Source organism: Elephantulus edwardii, unplaced genomic scaffold (genome assembly GCF_000299155.1).
Source record: "Elephantulus edwardii isolate Elephantulus edwardi_28Jun2011 unplaced genomic scaffold, EleEdw1.0 scaffold00179, whole genome shotgun sequence".
Taxonomy (NCBI): Eukaryota; Metazoa; Chordata; class Mammalia; order Macroscelidea; family Macroscelididae; genus Elephantulus; species Elephantulus edwardii.
Window position 1 is genome coordinate 6327944 of NW_006399929.1, and position 16363 is coordinate 6344306.

Here is a 16363-nt window from a genome sequence, read left to right on the forward strand (position 1 = left end):
TTTATATAAATAAAATAGATATACATTTTCCTCCTCTAACCTGGTTCTGTATGGTCTGTGAGCTAACATATTGGATACTGGACTAGTAAAGCATTTAGACAGATGTTGAGATGCGTAGAAAGAGGTACAGGACTGCAAGGGAACATGTATGACCTCATGGGAATAAGTTTTGCATTGTTCATGCTGTTGGCAGAAACAATTCCTCTTCGTTAAGTTCCTATAATATATTGGTCAGATATGGTGGTCCCCAAACAGCCCATACTCATTTTACAGTATTATAATGAAATGTACAAAGAGCTAGGGTTAGAAAACCAAAAGGGAAGAATACGTTCGGCATTTTTTTTCAGTGATGAGAAGCTTCTTCATTTGTGTTACTATTGTTTTGCTCTATGTGCAATACCTTGAATCCAAAAGTTTGTACAAATGACGCACAAGCAGAATTCTAAAATGATTCAGGTATCTGTTAAAAAGGTAATCCTGAGGTTTGCTTGCTGAAACAGCCCTCAGTTGGGATCAAACATTGGCAGTGTATCTGAGATCCTTAAAACCAAACTAATCATTAGCTAAATCTAGTGAGGTGGGCAGAGGGAGGGGGAAAGACAGTATATTCAGGTTTAACTTTACTTTTACCCTCACCATTGATGGTAAAAAAATACAAGAATTAGTTTGACGAGATCTTCCTCTGACTAGGAGATCCTATCCACACCGAAGCACAGGGGTGTTCCAGACTCAAGTCGTACAAGCAATCAGGGCTGGGCTGACTTAAAGAGAGTGGAGTCCACAGGCCAGGTACTACCGCCAGGTACTACCCTGCAACTCAAGCTCCCATATGGTTTCCAAATAGGAAGAAATAATCTGAATCATTAACTTTGATTCTTTATAAACTCAGGCATTCAAAATCACCCAATTCAACTCAATGAAGAAAGTTACAGCTGACATTCCAATGGGTTTTCAGAGGCTGTAAATCAAACAGGAGGAGATTACTAATCTTTCTCTCTGAGCCACTGTTGGATTTGCACCATAGGAGAAGCTCTGCTTGTGAATTACCAGTACAACTTCCTAAGGACTACGTCACTGAAGTTCCCTTTGAGTGTTTAAGTACTCAGAGTGGCTCAAAAAAGAGTGAGTGTTAGAGGAAGAGTCACAAAAGTTGACCAGCATAGTCCTAACTAGGGACTAACATAGTCCTATCACTCAGGGACTTGTTAGGTGTTAAGCACTGCTGGTTGTCATATCTTAAAATGAAAGAATTGAAGAACAAAAACAAGGCTTGAGTTTCAATGCTGAGAGATACTATGGGTAAAATTTTGAATGAAGCAAGAAGTTTCAAATGAAGATGGAAGGAATACACAAAGTCACTGTACCAAAAGAATTAACTGACAATGAATCACTTCAGGAAGGAGCATAAGATAAGAAATGAGTATTACTAAAGGAAGAAATTCAAGCTCCATTGAAGGCATTCGCAAAAAAGAAGACCCCAGGAACCGATGGAATACCAATTGACATGTCTCAAAAAACAGATGCAAACTTGGATATACTCATTAATCTATGACAACAAAGTTGGAAGATAGCTATCTGGCCAAACTGACTAGACGGGGAGATCCAACAGAATTTGCAATTTATCAAACAATTTCATTAAAATCACATGCAAGTAAAAGCTTGCTGTCGATTAATAAAAACTGACTGACACAGCACATTGACAGGGAATTGTTAGAGTTCAAGTTAGATTCAGAAAAAGTTGTGGCACAACAAAGAATATCACTGCTGATGGCAGGTGGACCTTGGCTGAAAGCAGATAAAACCAAAAAAGATGTTTACTTCTGTTTTATTTTAATTTTAATGTAATTTGCTTCACTACATAATATATTCTTCATTCTCACTACCTTTCTATGATTTACAGATTGAAATGATCTAATGTACTTAACATTAGTTTTCTACGGCTTCCACACAAATTATACAAATAGCTAATGACTTTTCTCAGAGTTCAGGAGATTAGCTATTATAGGTGTTGACAGAGTTGTTTTGTTTTTTGGGGGGTTTTTTAATGAAAGCTCCAAGTTAGAAATCATCCTATACCTTTCTCCTAGCTTCTGACTGTGGCTGGCAATCTTTGCTATTGGCTTCTTGACATGTCTTCCCAAGGTCTGCTTCCGTCTCCCCACTGCCTTTTTTGGTGTCTCTGTGTCATTTCCTGTTTCTTGTAAGTACACTCTGGATTTTATGTCCACCCTAATTGATTGTGCTCTCATTTCTAACTTTATTTTAATTACATGTGAAAAGACATTGTTTCAAAAAGTAGCATTCTGAGGTGCTGGTGACAGATTCTGACTCTTGGAGACCACATACATGTATGCAGAGTAACACAATGTGGAAATTACTGAAAAATATTGCTACTATTACATTTTATCGCTATTACCAAAAGTTTGCTGAACATTATCCCAAAATGTCTACAACAATACATCAACATAAAGCTGCCAGAATTAAAAGCCTGATTTAGAAAATGCCATGACTCTAGGAATATCATTGCTGATGTCAGATGGATCTTAGCTGAAAGCAGAAAGTAACAAAAAGGTATCTATTTGTATTTTATTTTCTATGTAAAGGCATAAGACTATGTGGATCACAACAAATTATGGCTAATATTGAGAAGAACAGGAATCTCAGAATACTTGACTATGCAGTGAGTAAGGATGACAGAAGAAGAAAAGATGTCTGAGTTAGAGAAGTATACCGAATGTCCCACAGAATGCCAGATAAATGAATAAATATATCCTGGAGAAGATACATTCTAAGGATGCTCCTTAGAATGAAGGATAGTAAAACTGCCTCTCACACTTGGAGCATATTTTTAAGAGGTGCCATTCCCTGGAAAGGGAGGCCATGCTTAGAAAAAAGGAGGGATTAGTGAAAGAAGATCTTCAGGGAGATGAATTCACACAGTGCCTGTAACAACAGACTCAAGCATATCAGAGATGATGAAGACGGCACAGAATTGCCATGGGTCGTAGTCAATGTAGTCAATTCATCAACAACTTGTGTTATGCAGATGACACAACCCTGCTTGCTGAAACTGAGGAGGACCTGAAGCACTTGCTGCACAAGATCAAGGACTGAAGCCTTCAATATGGATTGAAGTTCAACATTAAGAAAACAAAGATTCTCACCTCTGGGCTGATTAGCAGTACCAATATAGATGGTGAAGAGATTGAGATTGTTAACAGCTTTATTTTGCTTGGCTCCACAAACAACACTCTTGGTACCAGCAGCCAGGAAATCAAGATAAGAATTGCATTGGGAAAGTCAGCTGTCAGGGACCTCTTCAGAGTACTGAATAGCAACGACCTCTGTCTGGAAACTAAGGTGCACCTGATGCAGGCCATAATCTTTGCAATTGCTTGCTATGCATCAGAAAGCTGGACAATGACTAAGGATTATTGAAAGACAATTGATGCTTTTGAGCTCTGGTGCTGGAGAAGAGTGTTGGAGAAGAGTGTTGACTATACCATGAACTGCCAGGAGAACAAACAGGTTTGTCCTAGAGAGGGTGAAGCCACGCTGCGCCTTGGAGGCAAGGATTCTGAGGCTTCATCTGACATACTTTGGACATGTTGCAAGAAGGGACCAGTCTTTGGAGAGGGACATCATGCTTGGAAAGGTGGAAGGATGGAGAAATAGAGGGAGACCATCAATGAGATGGATTGATACAGTGACTGGGGTAATGAGAGTAGGTGTATCAAAGACAGTAACGTTGGCACAGGATAGAGTAGGTTTCAGGGCTGTTGTACATAGGGTATGAGTCACATGCGACTCAACCTCAATGACACATAACAACAACAGTAGCCAACTTGATAGTATATAATAATAAAAACGTAGTATCTTCAATGTTACAATATTTTAGAACCAGAAGATAATCTTGTTTACTCTATCAGAATGTTGTGGTCCTCATTTATCACTGGGTTGCCTGAGACTCACAGCAATCCCAGATACAATAGCTCTGAATCCTGCCCTATCTTGAGCCAGTCTCACAGACTTTGACACACCTAAATCCATCGCCTCAGTCACTGTGCCAATCGATCTCATCAGGGGTCCACCTCTCCTGCACCGTCCCTCCACCCTTCTAAGCACAATGGCCTTCTCCATGGACTGGTGCCTCCTGGCCAGCTGCCCAACATATGTGAGGTGTTGGTGTTGTTGTTGTTGTTGTTGTTGTTGTTAAGCGCCATCAAGTCGAGCGCAACTCATGGCAGCCCTATGAACAAAAGACCTGAACCTTGTTCTATAACTATCATTGCTTCTCTATGTTCATAGAGTTTCCAGAGGAATGTTGTTTAGCAAGTGGATGTCACTCCTGCTTCCAAGCCTGTCTCAGTCTTGGAACTCCAACAAACATGGTCCATTTATGGGTAATGGTTATGGCATTTGACACACCAGTGGCACAGTGCAGCAACCCCAAGTTACCTCAGTATAGCAAATTGACAGATGAGTGCTGTACCACTTAGAAGAATGTTCAACCCAAACACAATTAACATTAGGCCCAAGGGCTGCAGGCCTTAGGACTCAACCACCTTATAAATACAAGCCCTTCCCACCAGGTCCTGGTTGACTATCTCATTGTTAGCTAAAACCTGCCAAATCCAGTAAGCTTACACACAATTGTGAATAGAAAAAACCAACCAAACAGTCCACACCTGACCCTTACCAAAACAAAAGCAACCACCTTCTAGAATCGAAACACTTCACAAATGAGCCTCCAAACTGGAGAAAGTATGTGAGACAGAGCCTCAAAATCTTTGCCTCCCATTCCTATGTATATCCTTATATGATTCCTGATATGATAAACAACATCACTATATGTTTCAACGCAAGGTTGGCAATATATTAGGAATACCAATATGGCACCTTGTGATAGGAAAGACCATGTCCTGAATCAGATACAGCTTAGTCCTCAAACTGATATTGTCACTCCTCAATAATTTTGGAGAAGTACCTACATGCAGACTTTCCCAGGGCAATACACCTCCTGATTTCCTGACTTCTACACCAACAGTGTTAATTGTAGATCCAAGTTAACTGTAGATGAAGTGAAGTTGTTGTCAGTTTCAATCTTTTTTCCATCTATCATGATGTTACCTACTGGTCCAGCAGTAACAATATTTGTCTTCTTGGCATTGAGATGCAATCCATATGTAAAGCTGTATTCTTTGATCTTCTGTAACAAGTACTTCAAGTCCTCCTCACGTTCAGCAAGCAAGGTGTATCTGATTCAAGTCAGAGTCTTTCCAATCACTTGCTATGCATCTGAGAGCTGGATACGAATAAGGATAGCAGAAGAAGAATTGATGCCTTTGAGCTCCAGTGTTGGAAAATAGCACTGAACATCCCATGATTGTCAAAAGAATAAACAAACATATCTTGGAAAGGATGCAGCCAGAGTGTTCTTTGGAGGCAAAGATGATGAGGCTTTGCCTCACATATTTTGGGCATGTTGCTAGGAGGGCTCTTCCTTGGAGAAGGACATGATGATCAGAAAGGTGCAGGGTTAATTAAGAGGAAGAAGACCCTAAACAGGCGGGTTGACATACTACCAGCCACAATGGGCTTTAATGTGTCAGGAAGTGTGAAGAAGACGCAGGATAGGATGGAGTTCAGATCAATAATAAAAAAACTCTCCAACAACATAATGCAATAATTCTGAATTGTTACTGAACAAATATCTCTATACCAGTTGTTCACATATTTTATATGCTAATACCATGGACTGCACGGAGAACAAACAACTTCATCCTAGAGATGGTGAGACCAGGCTGCTCTTTGAAGGCAAAGATTCTGAAGCTTCATCTGACATATTTTGGACATGTTGCAAGGCGGGACCAGTCCTTGGAGAACGATGTCATGCTTGGGAGGGTAGAGGGGGCAAAAGAGAGGAAGAGGCCCTCAATAAGATGGATTGATTCAGTGACTGGGGTAATGGGGGTAGGTATATCAGAGACAATAAGAATGGCACAGGATAGAGCAGGGTTTAGGACTGTTGTACAATGGGTCACTAAGAGTTGCAGGTGACTCGATGGCACATAAGAACGTTTGATTATCTAATTTGAAATGTACATATTATAAAACTAGAATTGACTCTGAAAACAAGAATTTGTGGGGCTAATTTTATAGGGTGCATTTTGCAAGATTTTGTATGTCAAAATACAATTCTATATTGTACCTTAACAATATACAATACTAAGTGAAATATTCCTTTTAAACTTCTGAATATAACACACACATACATATATACTGAAACATACTGCAAATGTCTGTATCAGTTAATCTATAAAATTGATGAATTTATAAAGTATATTCTGGATCACCATGTTTGTAATTTATTTTTTTGTAATTTACATTTATTTTTAAATAATTTTTTCTCTTGTTGTGTACAATCAAATCGGATCTGACAGGCACAGGAAGAGATTGTCCCTCCTTCTCCAGCAGAGCATCTGGTGGATTCAACCACATGCCTTTGGGATTACAGTGCAGCTTCTTGCCATGAGGCCACCAGAGCTCCCTTTTGTAAATTTTTTTTATACTGGTTTACTTACAAAGTTCGTATACATTGATTTTCAAACCAGATCTTTCCATTTCCTTTACCCACCCCTCCCTCCACCCTTCAAACTGTGCAACCCTACGATTACCCCCTCCCCCAGCCATCCTCACCCCTCTGCTCCCACCTACTCTACCCTGGATCCTCATACATGTTTTATTAGTTATCTTTCTATTTCTGCAATGAGGGTCTTATACCTGTGTTTTATAGGTCATGCAAAGACATTTGATTTTGTGGATCATAAAAAAATTATGGTTAATATTGAGAAGAATGTAACTTCTGGAACACTTAACTATCCTTATACAAAACCTATACATGGACCAGTTATCCAAACAGAACAAGGGAATACTTCATGGTTTAAAATCAGGAAAGGTGAGCATCAAGGTGGTAACCTTTCCCCATACCTATTTAATCTGAGCTCTTGTGCCTTAGTCATAAGGAGTTGTTCTGCTAACCCAAAGGCACATGGTTCGAATTTACCCAGTGTGACGTGTGAGAAAGATGGGCAACCTCCTTCCATGCAATGTATAGCCTCTGAAAAAAAATCACTGAAGGGTTAGCTTAGAAGTTGGTTCCAACTTGACATTATATAAAAACAGCATCCACACTAAATCTGTATGCTGAGCAAATAATTCAAGAAGCTACATAATATGAAGAAGAATGGAGCATCAGGTTTGGAGAAAGACTCACCAATGACTTTGCTATGCAGATGAGACCACCTTGCTTGCAGAAATTGAAGAGGACATTAAGTACTACAGAAGATGGGGGACTATAGCCTTCAAGATGGATATATCTCATTATCAAGAAAACAAAAATCTTCACGCTGTTGCTGAAAATCTTCACATTGTTGCCTGCATGTCATTATCATAGATGTTACTGTTGTACGCCCTCCAATCACCTGTGACTCATAGCGACCCTATGCACAATAGCTCTGAACCCTGTCCTATGCTGAGCCAGTCTGTCTTCAACATACCTACCCCTATTACCCCAGTTATTGTGTCAATTCATCTCATCCAGCATCTTTCTGTCCTGTGCTGTCTCTCCACCCTTCCAACTATGATGTCCTTCTCCAAGGTCTGGTCCCTCCTAGAAATATGCACAAAATATGTGATACAGGGCTTCAAAATCCTTGCATCCAGGGAGTAACTTGGCTTCACACTCTTGAGGAGACCTGTTCATTCTCTTGACAGTTAATAGCATGTTCAACACTCTTCTCCAGCAGCACAGTTCAAAGACTTCAATTTTTCTATTATCATCAGTAATTGTCCAGCTCTCTAATACATAGCAAGTAACTGCAAAGCCCATGGCCTGGATCAGGCACGCCTGAATCTCTAGGCTACATCTCCGCTCTTCAGCACTCTGGAGAGGTTCCTGACAGTTGTTGTTGTTGTTGTTAAGCGCTGTCATGTCATAAATCCTATGAATGAAAAACTTTCATCTTTTCACTAAGTTAATAGAATTTCTGAAAGCAAGCGATTTCAGAAGTGGATGCTCAATTTGTCTTTTGATTTCCTGCTGCTGGTGGAAGTGTAGATTGAGGACCCTAGCAAGCTGAAATTGTTAACAATCTCAACCTCTTCTCCATCTCTCATAGTGCTGCCCACTGGCTCAATGGTGAGAATCTTTGGTTTTCTTGATGTTGAGCTTTAATCTACAGTGAAGACTGCAGTCCTTGACCTCCTGCAGCAAATGCTTCAGATCCTCCTCAGTTTTGGCAAGCAAGAGTGTAACATCTGCATAATTTAGGTTGTTGATGATGGTTCCTCCAATCCTGATGCCACATTCCTCTTCATAAAGCCAAGACTCCTGCATATAGATTGAAAAGGTATGGAGTGAGAACACATCCCTGATTAACTCCTTTCTTGATTTTGAACCATGCAGTATTTCCTTGCTCTGTTCTGATAACTGCCTCCTGGTTGAAGTATAAATTTCATATGAGCACAATTAGGTGTGTTGGGATTCTTCTCAAGGTTGTTCATAATTTGTTGTGGTACACACACTCAAATGCCTTTGCACTGCCAATGAAACACAGATAGACACCCCTCTGGTACTCTCCGCTTTCAGCTAAAATCCATCTGATCTCCCTAGTGTCACTATCTCTTCTTAACACAGCTTACATTTATGGCAGTTCTCTGCCGATGTACTGTTCTGGTCAGTTTTGGTCAATCTTCCTTAGGATTTCACTTGTGTGTGATATTAGTGATACTGTTTTATAACTTCCTCACTCTGTCAGATAACATTTTTGTTTTGTTTTGTTTTTTGTTTTAATGGGAATAACTATGGATCTATTCCAGTCAATTGGCCAGGTAGTTGTCCTTCAGAGTTTTTGGCACAACCCAGTAAGTATGCTCAGGGCTGCATCTTTCCAGGGACCTTTTTTATTGTCAATTCCTTCAGAGCAACTTGAATTTCCTCTTTCATCACCATTGCCTCTTGGTCATAGAGACGTCACCAAGAAAAGACTAAAGTTGTCAACAATTTCACTTTACTTGGACGAACAATCAACACCCACAGGAACCGTAGCTCTTGATTTCTTAATCACGACTTGTTGCATGGAGGAAATCTACCGCCCAGGAACTCTGCAAAGTCCTAACAAGCAACAATGTCTGATAAACACCAAGGTGTGCCTTATCCAAGTCATGATCATTGCAATGACTCCCTGTGCATCCAAAAGTTGGACAATGAATGACGGGAAAAATCCATGTGATTGAATTGTGGTGTTGGAGAACAGTACTGGACATCCCACAGACTGCCAAAAAGAACAAACAAATCTGTCTTAAAGGAAGTGAAATCACAGTCCTTCCAGGCAAGCACAATTATGCTTTTTTTTCTCATATACTTTGGGCATATTGTCAGGAAGGATGAGATCTTGGAAAAAAGAAAACATGCTGGGCGGGCTCAGAGAAAGAGGAAGATTCTCTACAAGATGGAATGGCACACTAGCTCTAAGGATGTGCTGGAGCAGATCAGAGATGCTAGAGACGGTGCAGGCTAGGGTGGATAGATGGGTGCACATCTGCTGTTCACAGGGTTGATATAAAGTATAGTGGCCTGGAGGCCATCTAACAACACTTTCAATCATGGGCTTGAATTACTGGCTTAGGGAGCTCTGGCAGCAAACTAGTAAGGAGTTGCACTGCCAACCTAAAGGCACAGGGTTCAAATCCACCAGCAGAGGACTAATCTTCTACGTAAGTGGTTGCCTCTGCTGGTTCCAACTTGAGGACAAATAACAAAAAAATTATTGCTTTGGTTATCTCTCTCACATCTAAACTTCCTGAGGATAAGAAATTATCTTATTAAAGATACTCCCAGGTACTCCTTAATTAATAAATAGTTCTTATCTTTGTGTTATCTTCTGTAACAGAGAACATAAGGCAAGAGTCTTTGAGTAAGATAGAACTCTAGTCTGATATGGTCATTCACAAAGTGTATGACCACTGGCAAATTATTTAAAGTGTGGGATCTTACTAATTCAACCAGTAGCAAGAGAAAAATAAGAGCAGGTATACAAAGAACTTAACATAGTACCTGGCACAGATGAAGCTCCTATCAATAGGGATTTTATAGGAAAGATTAAAAACTTAAAAAAAACAAACCCACTGTTTTCAAGAATCTTACAGTCTATGAAATGATCAAATCTCACAATCAGCTCATTATTGTTAGGTACCTTCAAGTCAGTTACAACTCAGAGTGGCCCCCAGACACAGCAAAGACTAAAACATTGCTCACTGCTGCCCCGGGTTCACAATCCCCACTATGCCTGGATGGACCCATGGCTGCCCCACTATGTCAATTTATCATGTTGAGGGCCTTCCACTTTAAGGCTGATGTGCTACTTTTCCAAGCATGTCCTTCTCCAGGGACTGGTCCCTCCTGATAATATATCCAAAGTTCATGAGAAGCAGTCTTGCCATCTTCACGTCTAAAGAACATTTTGGCTCTACTTCTAAAACCAATTTGCTTATTCTTCTAGCAGGATATGGTAGATTCAGTATTTTCCACCAACACTGTCACTCACAGACATCATTCATTATCCAGTCTTCAACATCCTCATTCATTATCCTCCTTTCACATGCAAATGAGGTGAAATGACAGAAAACACAATGGCTGGGTCAGATGTGCGCATTAGTCCTCAAAGTGACATATTTATTCTTTCTTTAAAGTGGTCTTTTGTTAATCATCTGCCTAATACAATGTCAACTGACTTTTGACTATTGCTTCTACAGGTACTGACTGTGAGACAAAATAAGACGTAATCTTGACAACATCAGTCTTTTCTCCATCTATCATGATGTTACTTGTCAAGCTATGAGAATTTTCCTTCTTTAGGTTGAGGCTCCATTCTTCCTGCATTGTTGTTGTCTGCCATCAAGTTGGAACCAACCCAAGGCTGACCCTCCAGCAGATTTTCAGAGGCAGTAAGCCACAAAAGAGGAGACTGTCTATCCTCTGGCAAAACAGCTGGGGATTTGAACTGCATGCCTTCAGGTTTGCAGCACAGCTTCTTACCACTAGCGCACCAGATCTACTAATGCACACTTATGTTGAGGTATAATCCGTAAGGGAGATCTGGTGGCCCAGTGGCAAGGAGTTGTGCTGCCAACATGAAAGCAAGCGATTCAAATCTTCCAGCTTCTCCACCAAGTCAGGCGCAGTCCAGTCTTTAGAATGGCATCACTGCTTCTTAGCATTTTAAAGAAGTCTTTGTCAGGAGATTTTTTTCTACAGTCTTTGCCTTCAGAATTTCACAGTGCAGATGTTTTGATTTCCTGACTGTTGGCATCAAGCTTATTACTTATGGGTATATACCTATAAGTGATATCACTATAGTATCTGAAAGAAAAGACTCTTTGGTATATGCTAACATATGCCAAATGATAATTGAATGCACTGCAATATTCAAATGGAAAACTGCAGTCTTTCAGCTTAGGGAGACCATAAATTCAAAGATGGGTATTTCAGAATTTAGGTATAGGCAGACCTTTAAGAGTTCATAGCAGGGAATATTTTCACTGGCTAGTTAATGTTAAGTTCTTCTGATTGGCTGTTTTTATAATCATTCAAGATATACATGGGCAAGGTTCCTGTGTAAGCACATTTAGCATACTAGTTAATCCATTTTTAAGCAGGAAGTCACTTCTTCCTTGCTTACTCATTAGTAGGGATGGGCCTACAGCATGTCTTCCATAGGTATTGACTTTAGATCCAAGTAAAAATGAGATCACTGTCAACTTCAATCTTCTCTCCATCTGTCTTCATGTGGCTTATTGATCCCATATTGAGGTTTTCTGCTTTCTTGATGTTGAGGTTACAGATTGTAAGTGAGCCTTCCTCCAATTGTGATGCCAAGCTCTACTTCATAGAGTTCTGCTTCTCAGATTATTTGATGGGCCTACAGATTAAGTATAGTAAAAGGATACAACTGATAAACCTTTTCTATTTCATTAAAAGTATATTTTGCTGGCGGAATAAGGTGGGGTCAAAGGGGTGAGGACAGGTGGATGTGGTTAATCAGAAGGTTGCACAATCTGGAAATGGGAAAGATCCAGTGTGGAAAACAATGTCTAGAAACTTTGTAAGCAAATAAGTATATACTAAAAATTTTATTTACATTAAAAAAAGCCTGTGTTTTGCTGTTTCTAGATTATTTTCTCACCACTAGGCCAAATGGCAGCATCAGTATGGATGGTAAAGAGATTGAGATAGTTAAGTTTTAGTTTACTTGGTTTCACAGTCAACACTCTTGGTAACAGCAGCCAGGAAATCAAGAGATGAATTGCATTGGGAAAGTCAGCTGTGAGGGACCTCTCAAAAGTACGGAAGAGCAAAGACGGCAGGCTGGAGACTAAGGTGCGCCTGATCCAGGCTATAGTCTTTGCAATTACGTGCTATGCATCAGAGAGTTGGACAGTGAATAGGGATGATAGAAAGACAATTGATGCCTTTGAGCGGTGATGCTTGAGAAGAGTGTTGAATATACCATGGACTGCTAGGAGAACAAACAGGTTTATCCCAGAGAGGGTGAAGTTAGAATGCTCCTTGGAGTCAAGGATTCTGAAGCCTCGTCTGACATATTTTGGGCATGTTGCAAGGAGGGACTGGTCCTTGGAGAGGGACATCAGGTTTGGGAGAGTGGAGGAACGGCGCAGGAGAGGAAGACCCTCAATGAGATGGATCTATTCTGTGAGTGGAGTGGTGGGAATGAGTGTGTCTGAGATGGCTAGGTTGGCACAGGATAGAACAGCATTTAGGGCTCCTGTACGTAGGGTCGCTATGAGTCGCAAGCAACTCGATAGCACATAACAACAACACACACTCTTCCACGTAAACAAGACAGGTCCGCCTTTAGGGACAATGCTTTCACAATGCTTTATTTTCATAATGCTTTCACAAGCCAGAAATCACACCCAGTGCAGCAGCATTAGTCAATGGCAAGAGTCAGCAGAGTTGATGTAACACATCATCTAACAAAACACAGTAATTACTAACCACCATTGCTGAATAAGGCCTGTAGCTATTTACAACAAGCCAAGGAAGAAGCCTTGGGAATAAAATGTCTTCCTCCAAAGGTCTGAGGGTAACTTCTCCCTAATTTCTGAAAGGAGCTCTATTGGCTTAGCAGTTAAGGGGTTGTACTTCCAGCTCAAAGGTTGTTGTTTGTTGTTATGTGCCGTCGAGTTGTTTGCGACTCATAGCGACCCTATGCACAACAGCCCTATACCCTGCTCTATCCTGTGCCAATCTCACTGCCTCTGACACATCCATCCAGATTACCCCAGTCACTGAATCAATCCACCTCATAGAAGGTCTTCCCCTGCTGCACTGTCCCTCCACTCTGCCTAGCATGATGTCCCTCTCCAAAGACCTGTCTCTCCTTACAACATGTCCAAAGTATGTCAGACGAAGCCCCAGAATCCTTGCCTCCAAGGAGCAGCCTGGTTTAACCCTCTCTAGGATGAATCTATTTGTTTTCTTGGCAGTCCATGGTACATTCAGTACTCTTCTCCAGCACCACAGCTCAAAGGCGTCAATTCTCCTTCTATCCTCCCTAGTCATTGTCCAGCTCTCTGATGCATAACAAGTGACTGCAAAAACCATGGCCTGTATCAGGCAGACCTTAGTCTCCAGAGAGACACCGTTGCTCTTGAGTACTTTAGAGAGGTCCCTAACCGCAGACTTTCCCATCACAATACGTTTTTTTATTTCCTGGCTACTGGTGCCAAGAGTGTTGACCATGGAGCCGAGCAAACTGAAGCTGTGAATAATCTCAATCTCCACCAGCTGCTCCAAGGGAGAGAGATGGACAACTCCTCCCATGTGATTTATTGCTTCTGAAAACCCACTGGTGGCTCAGCTATGAGTCTATTCCGACTCCACAATACATAACAACAATCCCTGAAAGAGATATTAGCCAACATGTGTCACCTGTCACATGCTTCACATCCAAGAGTTGCAAGGCTCCTAAAAAACCCCCAAACTGGCTGCCATGGAATCAATTCTGACTCAAAAGTAAAGGGCACAACTGCCCTAGAGAATTCTCACGGCTGCCAGTCTTTTTCCAAGCAGGTTATCACATCCTTCTCTCCTGGAGCAGCTGCTGAGTTCAAACCACCCACCATTCAGTCAGCAGATGAATGTTTAACCTCTGAACCACCAGGGCTCCTTATAACTCTACCAGGAAAGTATCACTTCATCCTTGGGTAAAACAAGTTCAATAACCTACCCAAGACCAGACAGTGGGCAGAAGGGCCCACACCACACCCTTGCTGTAGCCCATGCACCTCACCACCATACCACTGCCTCTTCATCCGCTGGAGTATATAAAGCAAGAATCAAGAAATTAGAGAAAAGACCTTTATTCTCCACCCCAGCAGAGGCTCATATCAAGGTGAAAGTTCATCTCGCTTCTGCACCACAAGCTAGGATTCAAGCCATCTCTGAGGGAGGATTATAATACTACCAAACAAACAGCCCATTCAAGCTGTAGCATTCTGAGATAAAAATAGCTCCAGATGTTATCTGGGATACAAGAGTAGGGGGGAACCCCATATTTCACACAATAATCTGTCAGCATTAACCACAAGGATCCAAGGTCACATACAGGAGGATACAAGCACAATGTAAAATGAGACACGGGTCAAATAAATTCCAGGAGGCATTAGGTACAATCACGCTGCTGAAGAAAGTTCCTGGGGGACTGAGGAGCTGGGAAGTGAAGAGCCGGAGCCTCCAGTTTTGTACAGGGCTGGGATTGCCCTCATTGCAGAACCCGGGGAAAGTGCTCATCCTAACACAGCAATACCAGGCTATCAGGTGACATACGAGTACCCTTACTCCAGTGGCAGGTTCTCTTCCATTCTAAAGATACCTTTGGGCACCTGCCATGCCTTCTGGGGAAATCCGCTGTCAAGGACCTTTCCAAAACCCTAAAGAGCTGTCAGCTTAAAGACCAAAGTGCACCTGGTCCAAGGCAAGGTATTTTCAATGCCATCATATGGATCTGAAAATTGGCCAGTGAATACCTTTGAGTTATGGTGTTGGAGAAGAGTACTGATTACCCCATGGACTGTCGAAAGAACAGACAGATCTGTCTTGAAGGAAGACAAGGATGATGGGACTCTGTTTCCCATACTTTGGACTTACAGTCAGGAGGGACCAGTCTTTACAAAAAAGGCATTATGCTAGCAAAGGTGAAAGGTTCAAGAAAGAGAGGAAGACCCTCAACAAGATGGATTGACAAAGTGACTGTAACATTGGGCTCCAGCTTATCAGAGATCACAAGGTTAGCACAGGATAGACCAAGATTCAGATCTGTTGTTCAGAAGGTGGCTCTGAGTGGTTAAGTGGACTCGAGGTCACGTAACAACAGTAACAACATGCCTCCAAACAAGGTCCCATCCAGCCCTCACCCTAGTGACCTTGTGCTTCAGAATCCCCGTAACAATTACACTCTAAAAAACCTCAAAGCATCCCACTAGGATGTTCTCTTGGAAAAAGGGCGTCTCGGGCCCCTGGCCTTTTCTGGAACGAGCCTCCCAGACTGCCTTCTCCGCGAGCAGGAAACCCAGGGGCTGGTCCCGTGTCTGGACATTCCCACCCTCCTTGGTCACTCAGCCGCTGATCTCCGTGACCACCTGCGGTGACACCTGGCTGTCTCTCCATCCAAGAGGAGAGCGAGCCCTTCCGACCCCTAGAGGGCGCACCCACCACTTGTACAGGGCAGCCCGGTGCAGCCAGCAGGGTCGGACTGCGCCGCGGGGGCTTCTGGGGCGCGGCCGGCGGCCTCCCGGCGCCCCCCGCGCACTCCTGCCGCTCACCCCGCCGCCGCTGACCGCGCCGATGCCATCGAACTCCCGGCCCAGCCCGTCGGAGTCGTCGAGCTCGTACGCGCCGCCGGGCGCCAGCAGCGCGCACAGCAGCAAGGGCACCGCGGCGCCTCCCACCGAACCCGCGGCGGCCGTCATCACTTTCATTCAGCGTTGCCGGGAAGCCTCTCTTAGGCGATCGGCCATTGTGTGGGTCACATGACTCCGGCGCCCAGGGAGGCGGGTTGGGCCGCAATCATGATGGAGCCAGGTGGGAGGTGACTGACGCCGCCCTCGCCATCTTCAGTGCGGGCGGCCAGCCTTCCACGCAGCCGCAGTCGAGAGGCGCGAAGTGGAGCGAGCTTTCCCTCGCGGAATCCCCGGTTGGATATTCTGCGCGTTTCTTCCCCGTGCTAGTGGGGGACAGAGGGAGAAAGGGCCAGGCTGGACCGTGCTAGTGGGGGACAGA

At 42.6% G+C, this 16363-nt stretch overlaps 1 protein-coding gene across 1 annotated transcript in view; it reads right to left on the minus strand.

Annotated features, from left to right (window-relative positions):
• The window catches only part of GALC (galactosylceramidase), a 79522-nt gene extending 63421 nt beyond the window's left edge, over positions 1-16101 (minus strand). Inside the window, 1 exon segment of the mRNA XM_006896025.1 lies at positions 15907-16101. Within this exon segment, the coding sequence (XP_006896087.1) occupies positions 15907-16101 (195 nt within the window).
• Positions 16102-16363: the final 262 nt, after the last annotated feature.